The 15904-nt window shown below is 36.2% G+C and overlaps 1 protein-coding gene across 1 annotated transcript in view; it reads left to right on the top strand.

Annotated features, from left to right (window-relative positions):
• Positions 1-13316, top strand: part of TRAT1 (T cell receptor associated transmembrane adaptor 1) — a 30805-nt gene extending 17489 nt beyond the window's left edge. Inside the window, exons 3-6 of the mRNA XM_081087595.1 lie at positions 2423-2459; positions 6444-6505; positions 8579-8667; positions 12220-13316. Coding sequence (XP_080943721.1) covers positions 2423-2459; positions 6444-6505; positions 8579-8667; positions 12220-12477 — 446 coding nt within the window. The 3' untranslated portion in view covers positions 12478-13316. The remainder of the gene's footprint in view (positions 1-2422; positions 2460-6443; positions 6506-8578; positions 8668-12219) is intronic.
• The last annotated feature ends 2588 nt before the right edge of the window (positions 13317-15904 follow it).

Genomic DNA, 15904 nt, shown 5'->3' with positions numbered 1-15904 from the left:
TTGTCAGTTTCTTTGGCTGTACCAAACAAAACTTTTTAGTTCGATATAGTGCCATTAATTTATTTTTGCCTTTACTTCCCTTCCCTTTGGAGTCAAATTCATAAAATATTCTCTATGACCATGGTCCATAAGTTTAGTACGTATATTTTCTTCTATGTAATTTACTGTTTCGGATCTTATATTTAAGTCTTTGATCCATTTTTAATTAATTTTTGTACATGGGGACAAACTGTAATCTAGTTTCATTCTTTTGCATGTGGCTTTCCAATTTTCTCAGCACCATTTATTGAAGAGGCTTTCTTTTCTTCATTGTGTGTTTTGGGCTTCTTTGTAACAAATTATTTTCCCATAAACATGAGGTTTGATTTCTGGGCTCTCAATTCCATTCCATTGGTCTGTGTGCTTGTTTTTCTGCCAATACTATGTTGTTTTCTGGTATCAGATCTCTATGGAATAATTTGAAGTCAGGGAATGTGGTACCTCTGGCTCTGTTCTTTTTTCTCTGGATTGCTTTGGCTCTTTGGGGTCTTTTGTGGTTCCGTACAAATATGACAATGTTTTTTTTATCTTCCCATTTCATTGTGTCATTTTTAATCTTTTTAAATAACGCTTTGTAGTTTTCGTATATAGGTTCTTCACATCCTTTGTTAAGTTTATTCTTATGTATTTTATTTATTTTGTTGCAATGGCAAAATGATTTTTTTTCATTTCTTTTTCTGAGTTTTCATTGTTAGTATATAGGAAAGTAGTGGATTTTTTGTACATTGACTTTGTATCCTGCAACTTTGCTGTATTTGTTTATTGTTTCTAATAGTTTTTCTGTTGAGCCTTGAGGATTTTCTATGTATAGAATCATGTCATCTGCAAAAAAGTGACCCTTTTACTTCTTCCTTAACTATTTAAATACTTTTTATTTCTTCCTCATGCCTGATTGCTCTGGCTAGGACTTCCAGAACTATGTTTACTAAGGGTGGCAAGAGTGGGCATCCTTGTCTTGTTCTGATTTTAGAGGAAAAGCTTTTACTTCTTTACCATTGAGTATGATTTTATTTTTTCCTTCTTTTTTTAAATTTTTTTAATTGATTTCAAAGAGAGGAAGGGAGGGGGAGAGAAAGGTAAAAGCATTACTGATAGAAGAGAATCGTCAATTGGCTACCTCCTGCATGTCCCCACTGGGGACCCAGCCTGCAACCCAGGAAATACGCTCTGACTGGAAATCAAATGTGACCTCCTGGTTCATGAGACAGCACTCAACAACTGAGCAACACTGGCTGGGCACCACTGAGTATGATTTTAGCTGAGTGTTTCTTATAGATGGCCTTAACTATATAAAGATACTCTCCTTCTATATCCATATTATTGAGTGTTTTAATATAAATGGATGCTGTAGCTTATCAAATATATTTTCTGCATCTATTGATAAGATTATATGATTTTAAGTCTTTCCTTTGTTAATGTGGTGTATTACATTGATTGACTTGTGTATGTTGAATTATCCTTATGCCCCTGGAATGAACCTCACTTAATCGTGATATATTATTTTTTGGATGTACTGTTGTATTCAGTTTGCTAGTATTTTGTTTAGGAGTTTTGCATCTGAATTCATCAGAGATATTGCTGGCTAGTTTTCTTTTTTTAGTATTATCCTTGCGAGGTTTTTGTATCAGGGTTATGTTGGCCTCATAAAATATTTTAGGAAGTATTTCCCCTTTAGCAATTTTTTTTGGAAGAGTTTTAGGAGGATAAGTATCAAATCTTCTTTGAATATTCAGTAGAACTCACTAGTGAAGCTATCTGGTCCTGGACTTTTATTTTTTGGGAGGTTTTTGATGGTGGTTTCAATTTCCTCACTGTTGTCCAGTCTACTTAGATTTTCCATTTCTTCATGATTTAGTCTAAGAAGGTTATATAATTCTAGGAACTTACTCTTTTTTCTAGGTTGTTGAATTTAGTGCCATATAGTCTTTCCTATTATTCTAGTATGATCCTTTGTATATCTGTAATTTCTTTGGTAACTTCTCCTTTTTCACTTCTAATTTTGTTTATGTGAGAATTTTCTCTTTTTTCCTTAGTGAGGCTAACCAGGGGTTTGTCAATTTTATTAATCTTTCAAAGAACCAACTCTTTTGCCATTATGTAGTCTTTTTGTTCTCTATTTCATTCAATTTTGCTCTAATTTTTATTATTTCTTTTTTTCTGCTGTACTCTGTTTCTATTCCAAATTACCAAGAGAGAAAATGGACTATGATTTACCCAATTCAGAGACAATCTTTATCTCTATTTCAATCAGTGGTGGCCAAGTGGTTTGAATAAAAATATTAATTGACATTGAGGCTAAGTTCCCCTCAGAACCCTCTCTAGAAGACTTAAAAAATGTATGTCCAAACATTTATTTATTTTGTCTATTTTGAATATCTTTCAGGTAAAATATACAGGCACTCTGATTACTACATCCCCAGGTATGTAGAAAATGAGTTATACATTGTGATTCCCAATGAATAAGGGAAAGTAACAAATGCAATATTGCTTATAGGTTTGGCTCAGAGAAATTGTATTTGGGCTAAAAATACAATTAAAAGTGAATTTTAATTACTTTTATTCCCATCTGAAAATTAAAAGCTATAGCATTATTATCTGCCCTAATTACTTACACATCCTGAGCTAATGAGAGAGATGGGTGAAGAATAGAGTGGGACTCTAACCTGTTATCTACAGAATGATCATCAATTTCAAGAGGAAATATCCTAGGTTATAATTCAGATCAGATTGTAAGAATGTAGTCTATGTATAAAAATTGTGTGACTCTTAAGAATTTATGGTGAAAATAAATCTGGCAATACCTAATAATATTTAAGGTATGCTTACACACAAATATTGACTAGAATGTTTCATGATATGCTGTTTTTAAGGTTAAATGTCAATCACTAGAGAAATGTGATCAATCAACTCTAAAATAACATGCAGTTATAACTTACTCTCTTTATTACTTACTTAGCTAGTTCCAGAAAAATTGCATAGTATGGTACTTTTAAAAAAAGGTTTATAGTGTGAGGTATAGTAAAGAAGTTTCATTTTCTTAGTATATTCTGACCAAAATGTGTCATTAGATTGGAGATTTCTCTTTGGGAATTAAAAAAAAACCACACAAAACTAAGTATAGAGAATTTTCTTGAGGACTCTTCAAGACCTTTCTGAAATGGTAGACTGAAAGGCTGAAAGGTCTTTCAAAAACACAGAGCTTTATCACTAGGTAGAATAAGATTATAAACTTTTTGTTGGCCTCTTTTTCCTTCTCCAAATGGAAATGTCTATTTTGGAGGCAAATGTACACATGCGCGCACGCGTGTGTGCACACACAAACACACACACACTCACACACACATTGTTATGAGTACTATTAGCCTTGGATTCTATAACATGAGATAATTTTCATGTCATTAGCTCAAATCAAGAGTAATTTGCTGACTTGGTTACAGCAATGTATCAAAGACAATCCTACATAGCTATGTATAAATAAATCTGATGATTGATTTGATGCTTGTCATTTGAAGGGTAATTAAGATGCAATAGGATAGAATATCTTGTGATTTGATCATTTTGCTAAAGATTGGATCAGTAGTTTGGGAGAATGATAAGAGTCAGAAGGGAAAATTGGTAAAATACCCATCTCAAAACAAGCAGGCTCTTCGTTGTAGGGCAAATGTAGAAAAGAGGCTCGTGCGCTTATAACATTCATTTATTTAAGAGCATTCATTCAATAAGTAAGAACTTGGCTAGACAATAGAATACAAAGATGAAAAGATGCAGAATCCTTCAAGGATTTAAAAATCAATCTATTGTAGTATATCTTCATTTAGGCAAAATTTGATTAAACAAGCACATTTTATCTATAAAAAGTGGTTGGCATGTTAATTCACACATTTGTGTATATACTTCTCAACTTGCCTATTTCTGATTACATACTTTGGAAGCCAAAATTACCCATGACTTTTAAAAACATTTATACAGTCATGGAACCCAAACATATATCTGCCTATTCAAAGAAATATCTATTAAGCAAATCAAAGTAACACTTACACAAATCAACTTCTGATAGACCCCTGAGCTTGCTCTTTCCTCAATCTGACAACTTTCCAGCCCCTCAAAATGGCTTTATTTAGTTTTGTAGAAATATCTTTCATTTTTACTTGGATATTGGAACCCTATATTTTTATCATAGATTTTGGAACCGAAAAGAACAATAGGGATTAAATAGTTTAATATCCTTGATTTATAAATAAGGAAATTGTAACTCAGAGAATTTATGCCCAAGGCCACCCAGGCATAAGTAATGATATTTTTTAAAATTGAACTTAATTATTTAATTTACTTAGATAATTTAGGAATTTTTCTACAAAGGAGTTAACAATGAAATAATAGTAAAATATAAAAAACAACTTTAAAATGTAAACTCGCGAAAATAGAAAATTTAGACCCTAGTAAAAAACAATACTATTTTAAATTTTGGAGTGTCATTTAATGTGCTTATTTGTTAGAGGACTATTTCAGACATGTTCTGAGCAATTGAGAATCTGATCTGACCCAAAACTCAGAGATGCACTGGCCTCTAGGATATAAGCTTATTAATTTATTTTTTAGTAGTAATTCATCTTCCACATAAAACACTGCCACACATTTGTGCTTAAAGTTCATTAGATATTTGCAAAAGACTGATGCTATTTGGAACTGATAAGTAAAATGCATATATCCAGACACATATATATATGAATTTGCTAGGCAACTGCTTCTGAATAATTTTTTATTTAAGATGATTAATAATCTGAGACCTGCCTATAGACTCAGGGCACTGCATTATAAATCACATCTTATTTTCATTCATAATGAATGAAATGATGTTCATTTTTTTGGATATGATTTATCATTTGCAGATTGTATCTGCTATTTGTGTGAGCTTTGAAAATAAATGGATTGTCTTATTAAAAATTCTTCACCTTTTGCTATTATATTCTCTGAATAGCCAGAGAAAAACCATGAGCAATGTCTCCTCCACATCCCAATATTAAGCTGCATTGAATTACTGATGGAAAGAAAGGTTACAAATGAGTTTCTTTTATAAGATAAAAGCCAGCATCTGGACTTTCAAACCATTTCATCCAGGTATCATTTGATCTGTAATTTTTTTAAGGACATCTACTTGCGATTTACATATATTCTGTCTTCTTTCAGAAGCATGATGAGTAATATAGGTGTTAAGCCTTGAGATAAGAGTTCTTTTTTCTTTTGATGCAATTCCCTCCAGCTCTCCGTGATATGTCATCTCAAAGTTAAAGCAGTTGCTACTATTTTATGAAATGTCACTCTCACTGCCTGGTAGGTCTTTGTTCCCAGACTGCTATTATGAAAGCTGGTCACCAGGGCCATCTTTACTGCCTGGTGACAATGGTGGATGTCTGCTGTATTCCTAATAGGATTACTCAGATGAGGCTGTAAGGAAACTTAACCAAACATCAAGAGCAAACAGGGCTTTAGGACCAGACTTGCATTACAACGCCAGCACTACCAGCTACTGTGTATCTTTGGACAATTTACCTCTATGAGCTACAAATTCCTTATATGCACAGTAGGCATCAAAATAAAATGCATCTGAGGGTTCAGTGAGCACTGGCATAAAGAAAAGCTTTCATAATTGGTAGTTATTGCTGACATTACACATAAAGTTAGGGAAAATACATTAGTATTTCTGAATCTCAGGCTTCTCATCTGTAAAGTGGGGAATGATAAGAGTATTTTGGCAGAATTTCCCTGGGTCTTTGATACAATGTATGTGACACATAGAACAGCATCTGGATGTAATAGGCAATCAATCATTTTATTGCATTTGCCAATATTTCTTTGGCCTTTTATTTTTTACACATGCCTGTCAATAAATACTTACTTAGTAATCATAGTTTTAGAGGATTTTTTAGAGTGAAAGTCTGGGCAAGTAAACAGGTAGTACAATGGATAGTTAAAAACACAGATAAACTAGGTTATAATCTCAGCTCTGCCACTTACTCTTCTTATGACCTGAAGCAAACATTTACCTCTCTTGTGCCTTAGGTTCTTTACCTTTAATATAGGGATGCTATAATGCCTATTTTGTGTGATTGTATAAGGATTAAATGAATATCTAAAATATACTTCAAGTAGCATCTGACAAACAGTAAGTGCTAAATAAATACTTGCTATCATTATTCCCTGAAAGAAGGTCCAAAAATGACTTTTCAAATTTATGCACACATGGAGGCAGACATGCTTGCACACTTGCATTCACTCACTCACACATAAATGCATCTACATCGGTTGGCCAAGGCTGAACAAGAATAATAGTTTACCTAATATTGAATTAGTTAAGAACTTTGTGTAAAGTGGATTCTAATAAAATAAATACTTTTTCCTTATAGGGAGGATGGCTATTATATTGAAGACACACCAATTTATGGTAACTTAGATAATGTGGTCCCAGGTAAGTTTTATTTTTCCAGAAATTAATACACCCCCCTCACTTAATTCCACAAATAATTTGAGGTGACTTATTTTTGTCACAGTCACATTTAAATATCCCAATAATAACATAAATTCAAGCATGTTTAGCATGTTATTTAGTATGCATTTCCAAAGACACACATTAAAATTGCATTGCAGCATTAGGTGTAAATTAGCATCCTGTTTTCTATATTCTCTCCATTTCACTCTAGCAGTAATGAGAATACAGGAAGACTCTATTACCATGAATGTTGACACACATAGAATTCTGTGAAATACTATTTCTAGAACAGAAAGTGGCCCAACCAGGTAAACAGTGTTTTATGCACCATATACAAAAGCAAATCTACAGTGAAATATCTGGAATAATAAATACATTTTCTGGTTTCCCTTGTGGAAACTTGTTCTTTGTAAGTAGAGACCCTGGGGCTGTTTTGATGGCAAGTCAGGAAAGAGAAGAGCTAAATCTTCATGGAGTGGGTTATATATTTTTGTTCTAATGCAACAGGTCCTTATCAATTCCCTATACCCGTTATTATTTGAAACATCCCAACCACCCAAAACAAAACACCTCAAATTCCTCAAAACAGACCACTGTGATCTGATCCCAGAACCTGATGGGAGGAGCCAGGAGGGTGATGCTAGCACTTAAGCCCATCCTTGCCCTGCAGGCACTTCACTTAATGCAGGACAGGAGAATTGGGCTTCACTCCTGCAGGTCTCTGAGTCTCAACACAGAGATGTCCAAGAATGGACTAAATGGATCTGGATCTCTGTATATCAAAATAGTGTGGAATTCTAAAGTTCGGAATGTGAGAGTTGTATAGGAGTCAAGCATGTATATCATTGGTGTCTTTCTTTCATAGCAAAGTTCCCTCTAATCTCCTCACTCTGAGGAAGCAGGAACTATTTTTTGGTAATGAACTAGTAAAATGAGTTTTCCCTCCTGTTTCACCTTGTGGAATCGTGGTGCTTCCCTATAAGATTTGAGCACTTCATTGTTTATGTATTCTAGTTGTTTAAAGCCACCACATCTACGATTTCCATGTCTAAGTGAGCACAGGGGTCACTCACACAAGTTCTGATGTAGGAGGTCCAGGAATCTGCTATTTAACAAACCTCCCATGTGATCCTCATGCATGTGTTCCATGAACTATGCTTTGAGAAATATCACTCGATTGACCCTTTCTTTTGTGTTGCTTTCAGAAAGTGGTAAGTAATTGGGAGGTGCCTTGCACTATAATAAATATATCTATTTTTTTCTATGGGGTCAAATTGGAGCAGTTCACATTTCTGCCAAGTCACTGGCTATCCTACCTGTCACTAATTCTCTTTCCTGTCCCTTTTAAATAGGTGTATTTGGGGTAAGAAAGTCATGAATGATTCACTAAGCCTGTCCCCACAGGGTGAAATGAGTGCAGGCCTGCTGGCTGGTGGACAGAAACTCCAAGTACTTAGAGTCAGCATCAGACAGCCCACCTTCAGAACAGCCTGGTTGAACTGTCCCTGTCACTCATTTATGGGATAAAAACCATACTCTAAATCCTTTAAAAAAACACACACAAAAAGACGTAAGGTTCAGAATGCCGCTGAGTAAAACATTTTACTCACAGAAATAATTACCAGATTGTAAACATCAATGTAGGTGCACTGTGCATCATGCCACCATACATCATTTGCAGTTACTCTTAAATAGAAGAGAACACGGGCAAAAATTTAACTCATGGGATTTCTACAACATCTAAATGGTAGTTTGAAACTGTCATGGCCTACAATGGTATTAAAAAAAAATGGCTAAATGGCTATGATCTAGTCCTTATCCCAAGTGACTTCCCTTTGTCTTATTGTTAATGCTATGGGGCAAAAGACTTCTTACCTAACCTGCAGAGAGCAGATTGTGCTTGCTTACCTCTGCATTTTCATGATAAAGACAAATTAAATGATTCTTAGAGGTTTCATATTTACAGCTAAGTGTTGCTTGGGTCATGTCTCTTTACTTGTGCCAACATATTTTGTTTTTCCATGGTCAATCATAATCTTTTCAACTCCCAAGAACAAATGGATGAAAATTGTTATGAACAAATGAAAGCCCGACCAGAGAGATCTGTGAATGAACTGCAAGAAGCCACCCGACCTGCACCGGTGAGTTTTGTTTTCTGTATCAAGGGTCAAGTTTAGTGGAGATCACAGCACAGCTTCAGGTTTCAAGAGCAGAGAAAGAGTGCACTCTGACGCACAGTTAAAGTAGCTGTTAGAACATTTAGAGTAAATATGTCAAGTTTTGGGACCTGAACTCTAAAGGGAAACTCGAAGACAAGTAAACGCTACTCAGACTCAAATTCAAAGAGTCAAAACTGTGTACAATTAAAAAGGCAATAGATTTGAATGGAAAAGTGGATTCTCTTCCTAAATAGTCAATTAAAAGAATTATGTGTGTCACAGAGATAAATATAAAAGTTGACACATGTATAAGGCACATAAGACCTAGATGTTAGAAATTTATGGGAAGAGGAGGGAAGGAGGAAAAGAGAGAGGAAGGGAGGGAAGGAGGGAGAGGTCTTTTGTTAAAAGGTAAATTAGCTGGATATAAAAGATCATACTTCTATTTTACAAGGCAAATGAATGTAAATTTAAATACAAATCCTATGGCTTTGGTCTTATGGCAAGAGATGTATTTACACAGAGCTTAATTAGAAATAGTCAGGGAAATAGCTTAAGCAAAAACCTATAAAAACCTACGGAGAATTGGAGAGTTTCTCCTTTTCCTACCACAGTCATTCAACTTCTTCAGACAGAGCACTGACTTCATCAAAAGCCATTCACAGTTCTTAGCCTATCTGCCGCTGAGGTATAAATTTCACTTAAAATAACTCTTATTCCTTCTCCTCCCAGGTTTTGTTTTTTCAATGATGTTCACTCTTGCTACTATCTAAAAACAGCCATAGGACAATATTTCCTATGCAGTTGTGATGCGTCAGGTTTTGTGTTATGTGCTTTATAGGCATTATTCTCTTAGATTCTTTGAGGAAGGCAGTATTATTATTCAAATTTGACAGTCTTGAAAAGGATGAAACACTTGCCCTAGAGCGTTCAGGTAGTAGGTGGGAAAACAGAATTCAAATTTTGTCCCATATAACAGAAAATATTCTCCCCGTAAGATGGATCACATCTTGGAAACTTCCCAATAAGGTAGAATTTTTCTATTTTTCTTTATATGAATTCCTTCCACAGCCAAAATTCTTGAAATTTTTAATAAGAAAACAAGATGTGGTGAGGCCTAAGGAAAGGTAAAATCGCCCTCTGATGAGCAAATCTGTCATCAGATGTTCAATTAATTGTGAAATATATTTTTACAAAGAAGGAATAAAAAACTGCATGTAATAATATGACCTGCTAAATCCATGATAACAAAAAGAAAACCTCTAAAAGAAGGTTACCATATAACCACACCATCCGAAATGTAGAAATTCACAGCACCTTAGCTACTAGTAAAAAATCTGAAAATCTGGAATAGAAGTAGCTATTTAATACATATGACTTGAATAGGCAAGCTTTATTTGAGCTACATCTGCTTTTAACTAAAGTAGAAATTGTGAAAAGTCTTTAAATGTCCTTAAAAGTTTGCTGTTTTATAAATTATGCTGGAGGCCTGGTGCACAAATTTGTGCATGGGTGGGGCCCAGATTGGCCCTGATCAGGCTTGGCCAGCTAGGGGAAGCGGATGCTGGAGGTGGGCTGGCTGGCCCTGCCCCTGATCTGGGGAGGGGGGCAACCAGGAGTGAGGCCGGCCAGGGAGGGGCCATGGGCAATTGGGGGACTGGCCCTGCCCCCATTCAGGGTAGAGGGGACGGTCAGGGTGGGGCCAGTTGGAGGGAGGGGCCACTGGTGGCTGGCCAGGCAGCCTCACCCCTTGGTCGAACTCAGTGTCAAACTCCTGGTCGAGGGGGTAATTTGCATATTAGCCTTTTATTATGTAGGATAATTAAAGATACTCTAAGTAGATTTGTCTTTATTACATCCTTCTCACAAATTTAGTTTCACTAACTAGAAGTAATTTCTTTACATTTGCTCAATTCCATTTTATTAGAATGATTATCAATGAACACACTGCCCAGTTTGCTACTACAATACTTACTATAGTCAATTACAAAAACATAAGGAATCTATGGTATTACGCATAAAGCTTAATGGATGAAGTATCTGTTGGAAAAATGGAAATAAATTCTTTCCCCTTTGAAAATCATATGTACAGTTCAGAACTTGTAATTTCAGCATCTCAATATTCTATTAACTAAGAAGAGTTTATCAGGAAACCTAATAATATAATCAGTCCATAAGAATTCTCATATCCTAAAAAGTTTGAGGGACACAGTGTGTGCTTGCTTCTCTCTCTTTTCTTCATTTCAAACTCACATGAATCTCTCCTTCCCTCCTATGTCAGAAGCACCCTCTCTCCTTTCCAAAGCCAACACTACTGCTTATGCTCTTGACCATTTCTCCTACTTATTTCCAGATCTTTACCTTAAATCATTTGTCTCCATTCTCCACTTTTTAAAAACTAATTCTTACTATCATTACTATTTACCAATATGCACAAATCACTCCAATATTTAAAAACAAAACAACAAAACTTGACTTCAGCTTGTTTAACTCCTAAACTGATTCTTACTTTTCTCTAGTGTTTCCATTTCTTTCCGTAGATACACATTCTTTTACCTCTGGCCGTATATTTTCTACCCATGCACTCAACTGAAATAACACGCTGGAAGTCACAGTGACTGTGCCATGTACAGTTTGTGGTTCTTTCTCAGGATCACGGTTTTTGAACTCTGCAGCACTTGATAAGGTTGACCAGTTGTTGACCAGGCTTATATTGTTGGGAATGCTGTAAGTTATAAGTGCAGAAACCAATTCAAAGCACTTTAGCATTAGAGGAAAATCACTGGTTCACATGGGAGGGAGCTGTAAGGGGGTATTTGTTTTTGAGATGACGGACTATGAGGGCTCACTTTGCATGTCCTCCCTCCCTGTTTCCCTGTTACTGACTTCATGCTCTTCCATTACCACACACTCTTCCCTTGAGGCTGGACAAGCCTCTGGAAGACCCAGGCTTTCTTCCTCCCAACTCCAGGAAACAGCACGTTTTCTATTCCTGCATCTGTACATCAATCCCAAACGTGCTGCACAATTGGCTCTGCTGAAACCACATGCCTTCTATTCTTGGACCAACTTCTGATGCCAGGGGGATGGACGGTGTGATTGGTTCCAGCCTAGGTCACAGGCTTAGTCCTGAGCTGGGTTTGGAGTACAGCGCTGTAATCCAGACCAGGGAAAGGAGAGGAATTCCCCAAAGGAAAATGAAGAATTATTCCAGTTTGCCTGAAATAGAGAGTTTATGCAGGGGAGTAGTAGGAATCAATATTTAAAAGGTGGAGTAGTATCAAGCATGGAAAACCTTGAATGTCAGGATATGAAATTCAGACTGTAGTCTATAGGCTAACATTTTGGAGACATGATAGTAAAATATCCAAGTTGTGTCTTAGGAAGGAAATTTGAATATAGCATATAAACTAACTGGCAGCTAAAACCCCGAAAACAAGCTTCTTGCTTTTCAGAGAACTTAGAAATCCCCAGAAGTCATCAAAGTGACAGAATGGGCTAACAATAAAAAAATTAACATGCCTCTCTTTTTAGGCAATTGATGAATCACAGATGTTTTACGCCTCACTGAATCACAATTGTGAGGGGAAGCCCAGAAAGCCCAGGAAACAAAATACTTATGTGTCAGATAAGAATGAAGATGAGCTGTTACCTGGAATGAACACCAGCCTTCCTGAGACTACCCTGGTGTACAGTCTCCCACCCGGGAGCCCGGCAATAGAGGAAAACATTCACGATGATCCCGTTAGACTGTTTGGATTGATTCGTGCTAATAAAGAACCTGTGAATTAGCTGGATTATGATTCAGCTCTTACTGAAGAAGATTGGGGGGGAAAACCCACAAAAAACCCCACACAAGATCCCTCTATGACACAGCATAATGTGGCAGGGTGACGGTATGATCATCTGTTGGTGGGATGGTGGTTTACCTTCTTATCCAGAACTTACGTTCTTGCACACTGAATAGAATGTCATGAAAATTAGTTTTTTGAATTAGTTATTTGAATTCACTTGACAAATGTCTAATAGTCAAATGTAAAATAAAATCAAGTTTACAAATTGAGCTTGATGGCGATGTCACAACTTCACCAACAATGATTAATACTCAGTGAAATAAAACCAAAACAAATTTTAAGCATGAAGCGTGTTCTGGAACACATTAGAAAAAGAATAAAAGATCATTTTTAAAAGCATTTCTCTTTTTTAACCAAGGTGAAATATCCCATAATTTGAAGAAATTTCTTTTTAAAAATTTATATTTATTTTTTTTATTGAAAGTATTGGGTCTATACAGATTAATAAAATTATATAGGTTTCAGGTGTACAATTCTATACTATATCATCTATATATTGCAGTGTGTGTGCAGCACAAGTCAAGTCTTCTTCCATCCTCATTTATCCCACCATGTGCCCTCTTCTTCTTCTCCCATTTCCTTCTGGTAATCATAATACTATTGTCTGGGTGGTGAAGATGTTTGTTTGTTTGTTTGTTTGTTTGTTTGTTTGCTTAATCCCTTATCTTTTTCTCCCAGCCCCTTAACTCCCACCCCATCTGACAGCTGTCAGTCTGTTTTCTGTAACTCTGAGTCTGCTTTTATTTTGTTTGTTCATTATGTTCATTAAATTCCACATATAAGTGAAATCATTTGGTATCTGACTTTCTCTGGCTTATTTCACTTAGCATAATACACTCCAGCTTCATGCATGCTGTTACAAAAGGTAAAATTTACTTTTTACTTTTTTCAGCCCAGTTGTATTCCATGTGTAAATGTACCACAGCTTTTTTATCCACTCACCTACTGATGGGCACTTGGGCTGCTTCCAAATTATGGCTATTGCAAATAATGCTGCAATTAATATGAGTCCATATATTCTGTCAAATCAGTGTTTCGGGTTTCTTGGAATATATTCCCAGAAGTAAAACTGCTGGGTCATAAGGTGAAAGAAATTTCTGATTGAAAAGCATGGGAGGCATTTAAATACTTTCCCAAGAGAGGTGGGGTACTCTTCATAAATAGTGTTTTTTTCCAAATAGAAATATATTTGTTAGTTTTAAAAATTATTATAAAATTAATGCATGCTTCTGTAAAAATAAAAAAGTGTCAAAAAGAATTCAGAAATAGCCCTAGCCAGAAATAATCACTATGAGCAACTTCCTAAATATCCTTCTAAATATTTTTCTTGGGCATGCTCACGTACATATATCAATTGTGGTGTTTTGTTTTTTTAAATAAAAAAGAGGAGTGATTACTGTATGTAATTTATTAAACTTTTTTAATTTAACAATACATCCTGGATTTATTTTCACTGTGATTTTTAACTATAGTTTTGGGTATGCGAAGCACAGAACTTATTCTTGTATTATTATACATTGTTGTATTTTTATACGAACAACTATAAACTTACTTTTGCCCCACTTGTCTTATAATTTTAATTCTTATATAGCATCTCATTGATGACTACATCAAAATTTATTTAAATAATTTTGAGATACATTTAGCTAATTTCCAACTTCTGTTTTTTGCTTTTACAAATAACAATGTGATGAGAATGCATCTCCACATGTGTTTAGGTACTTATCTGACTTCTTGTGTAGTAGGGAAGGAGTTGCTGCTTTAAAAGGTGTGCATATTGTGGGTCTCTATAGAATATATTACTGAAAGGTCCATAGTTTGGTCAAAGTATGTGTTCAATTTCAATTATGATAAATGCTTCTAACTATAAAAAATTATTTAAATTTTTTTTCTGTTATCATGTTACTGATCAAGAAGACTCTACAGGCAGCTATCAGTCCTGCCCTCTGGCCAGAACTTAGTGCATGTTATTCATTCTGTCTTCCATTATTTATTGGGCTCCCACTGTAGTTTAGGAATAAAGGTAGATCCTGGTATATAGTGATGAGGGAACAGGCAGAGACCCTGTTCCCAAGGAACTTACAGGCCAGTAGAGAAGATGATTATCAAGTTAACAAAAATGTGTAGTTACTAGTACTGAAAAACACTATTAAGAAAACAGAAAAATGAGAAATAATAATGGAAAAATGGCAGTCCTGAAGAAGAAATTTTAATTCAGAGAACTGAGGAAGGAGAAGGAGTCATCCATGTAAAAAGAGAGGACACACAAGTATGTTGTTGTGTAAGAATTCTGTCCATATTTGGAAGTACCTACTTTTGTCAATAACTATTTTCCACATGAATCTGTATAAAATTAAATAATTTAAAGTAAAATATTTGAAACTGTCCACAGTGTCATAGGAAATGCAAAACATAGTAATATCTAAGGGTGTGGAAGAAAATGAATCAGGTTTCTCTTCCAGAGAAGAACCAAAACACCACAAGCAATATAATCATTAATTAACTAGAGGCCTGGTGCATGAAATTCGTGCAAGGGGGGGGAATCCCCTCAGCCCAGCCTGAACCCTCTCCATTCCGGAACCCCTGGGGGATGTCCAACTGCTGATCCTGGGGATCGGGCCTAAACCGGCAGTCAGACATTCTCTCACAATCCGGGACCACTGGCTCCTAACTGCTCACCTGCCTGCCTGCCTGATCACCCCTAACTGACCCCCCTGATGGCCTGGTCGCCCCTCACTGTCCCCACTGCCAGCCTGGTCTCCCCACGCAGCCAGCTGCTCAGCTGTTTGGTTTTCCCTCACTAACCCTCCTGCTGGCTTGGTCACCCCACTCAGCCTGTTTGGTTGTCCGTTCGGATGTGACAGCTCCTGGCTCTCTCTCTCTCTCTCTCTCTCTCTCTCTCTCTCTCTCTATATATATATATATATATATATATATATATATAATTACATGTTGACTTTAACTTTTACTTTCAAATTAAAATAAAAGCTTTGTTATCATATGTTTATATATATGAATATGATAGCAAAGCTTTTATTTTTCCCAGTTTATCTAGTTTTATTAATTACTAGAGTCCCAGTGCACAAAAATTTGTGCATGCAGGGGTGTCCCTCAGCCTGGCCTATGCCCTCCTGCAATCTGGGACCCCTCGGAGGATGTCCACCTGCTGGCTTAGGCCCACTCCCTGGGTGATCAGGCCCAAGCTGGCAGTCAGACATCCCTCTGGCAGCCTGGCAACCCTTGGGGGATGTCCACTTACCACCAGGGAGCAGACCCTAGCTTCAGTCGGACATTCTTAGTGTTGCTGAGGAGGCGGGAGAGGCTCTCGCCACCACCGCTGTGCTGGCAGCCATCAGCCTGGCTTG

Source organism: Myotis nattereri (genome assembly GCF_964212035.1).
Source record: "Myotis nattereri genome assembly, chromosome: 3".
Taxonomy (NCBI): Eukaryota; Metazoa; Chordata; class Mammalia; order Chiroptera; family Vespertilionidae; genus Myotis; species Myotis nattereri.
The sequence above is the reverse complement of the archived record's forward strand: the minus strand, read 5'-3'. Positions and strand labels throughout refer to the sequence as shown.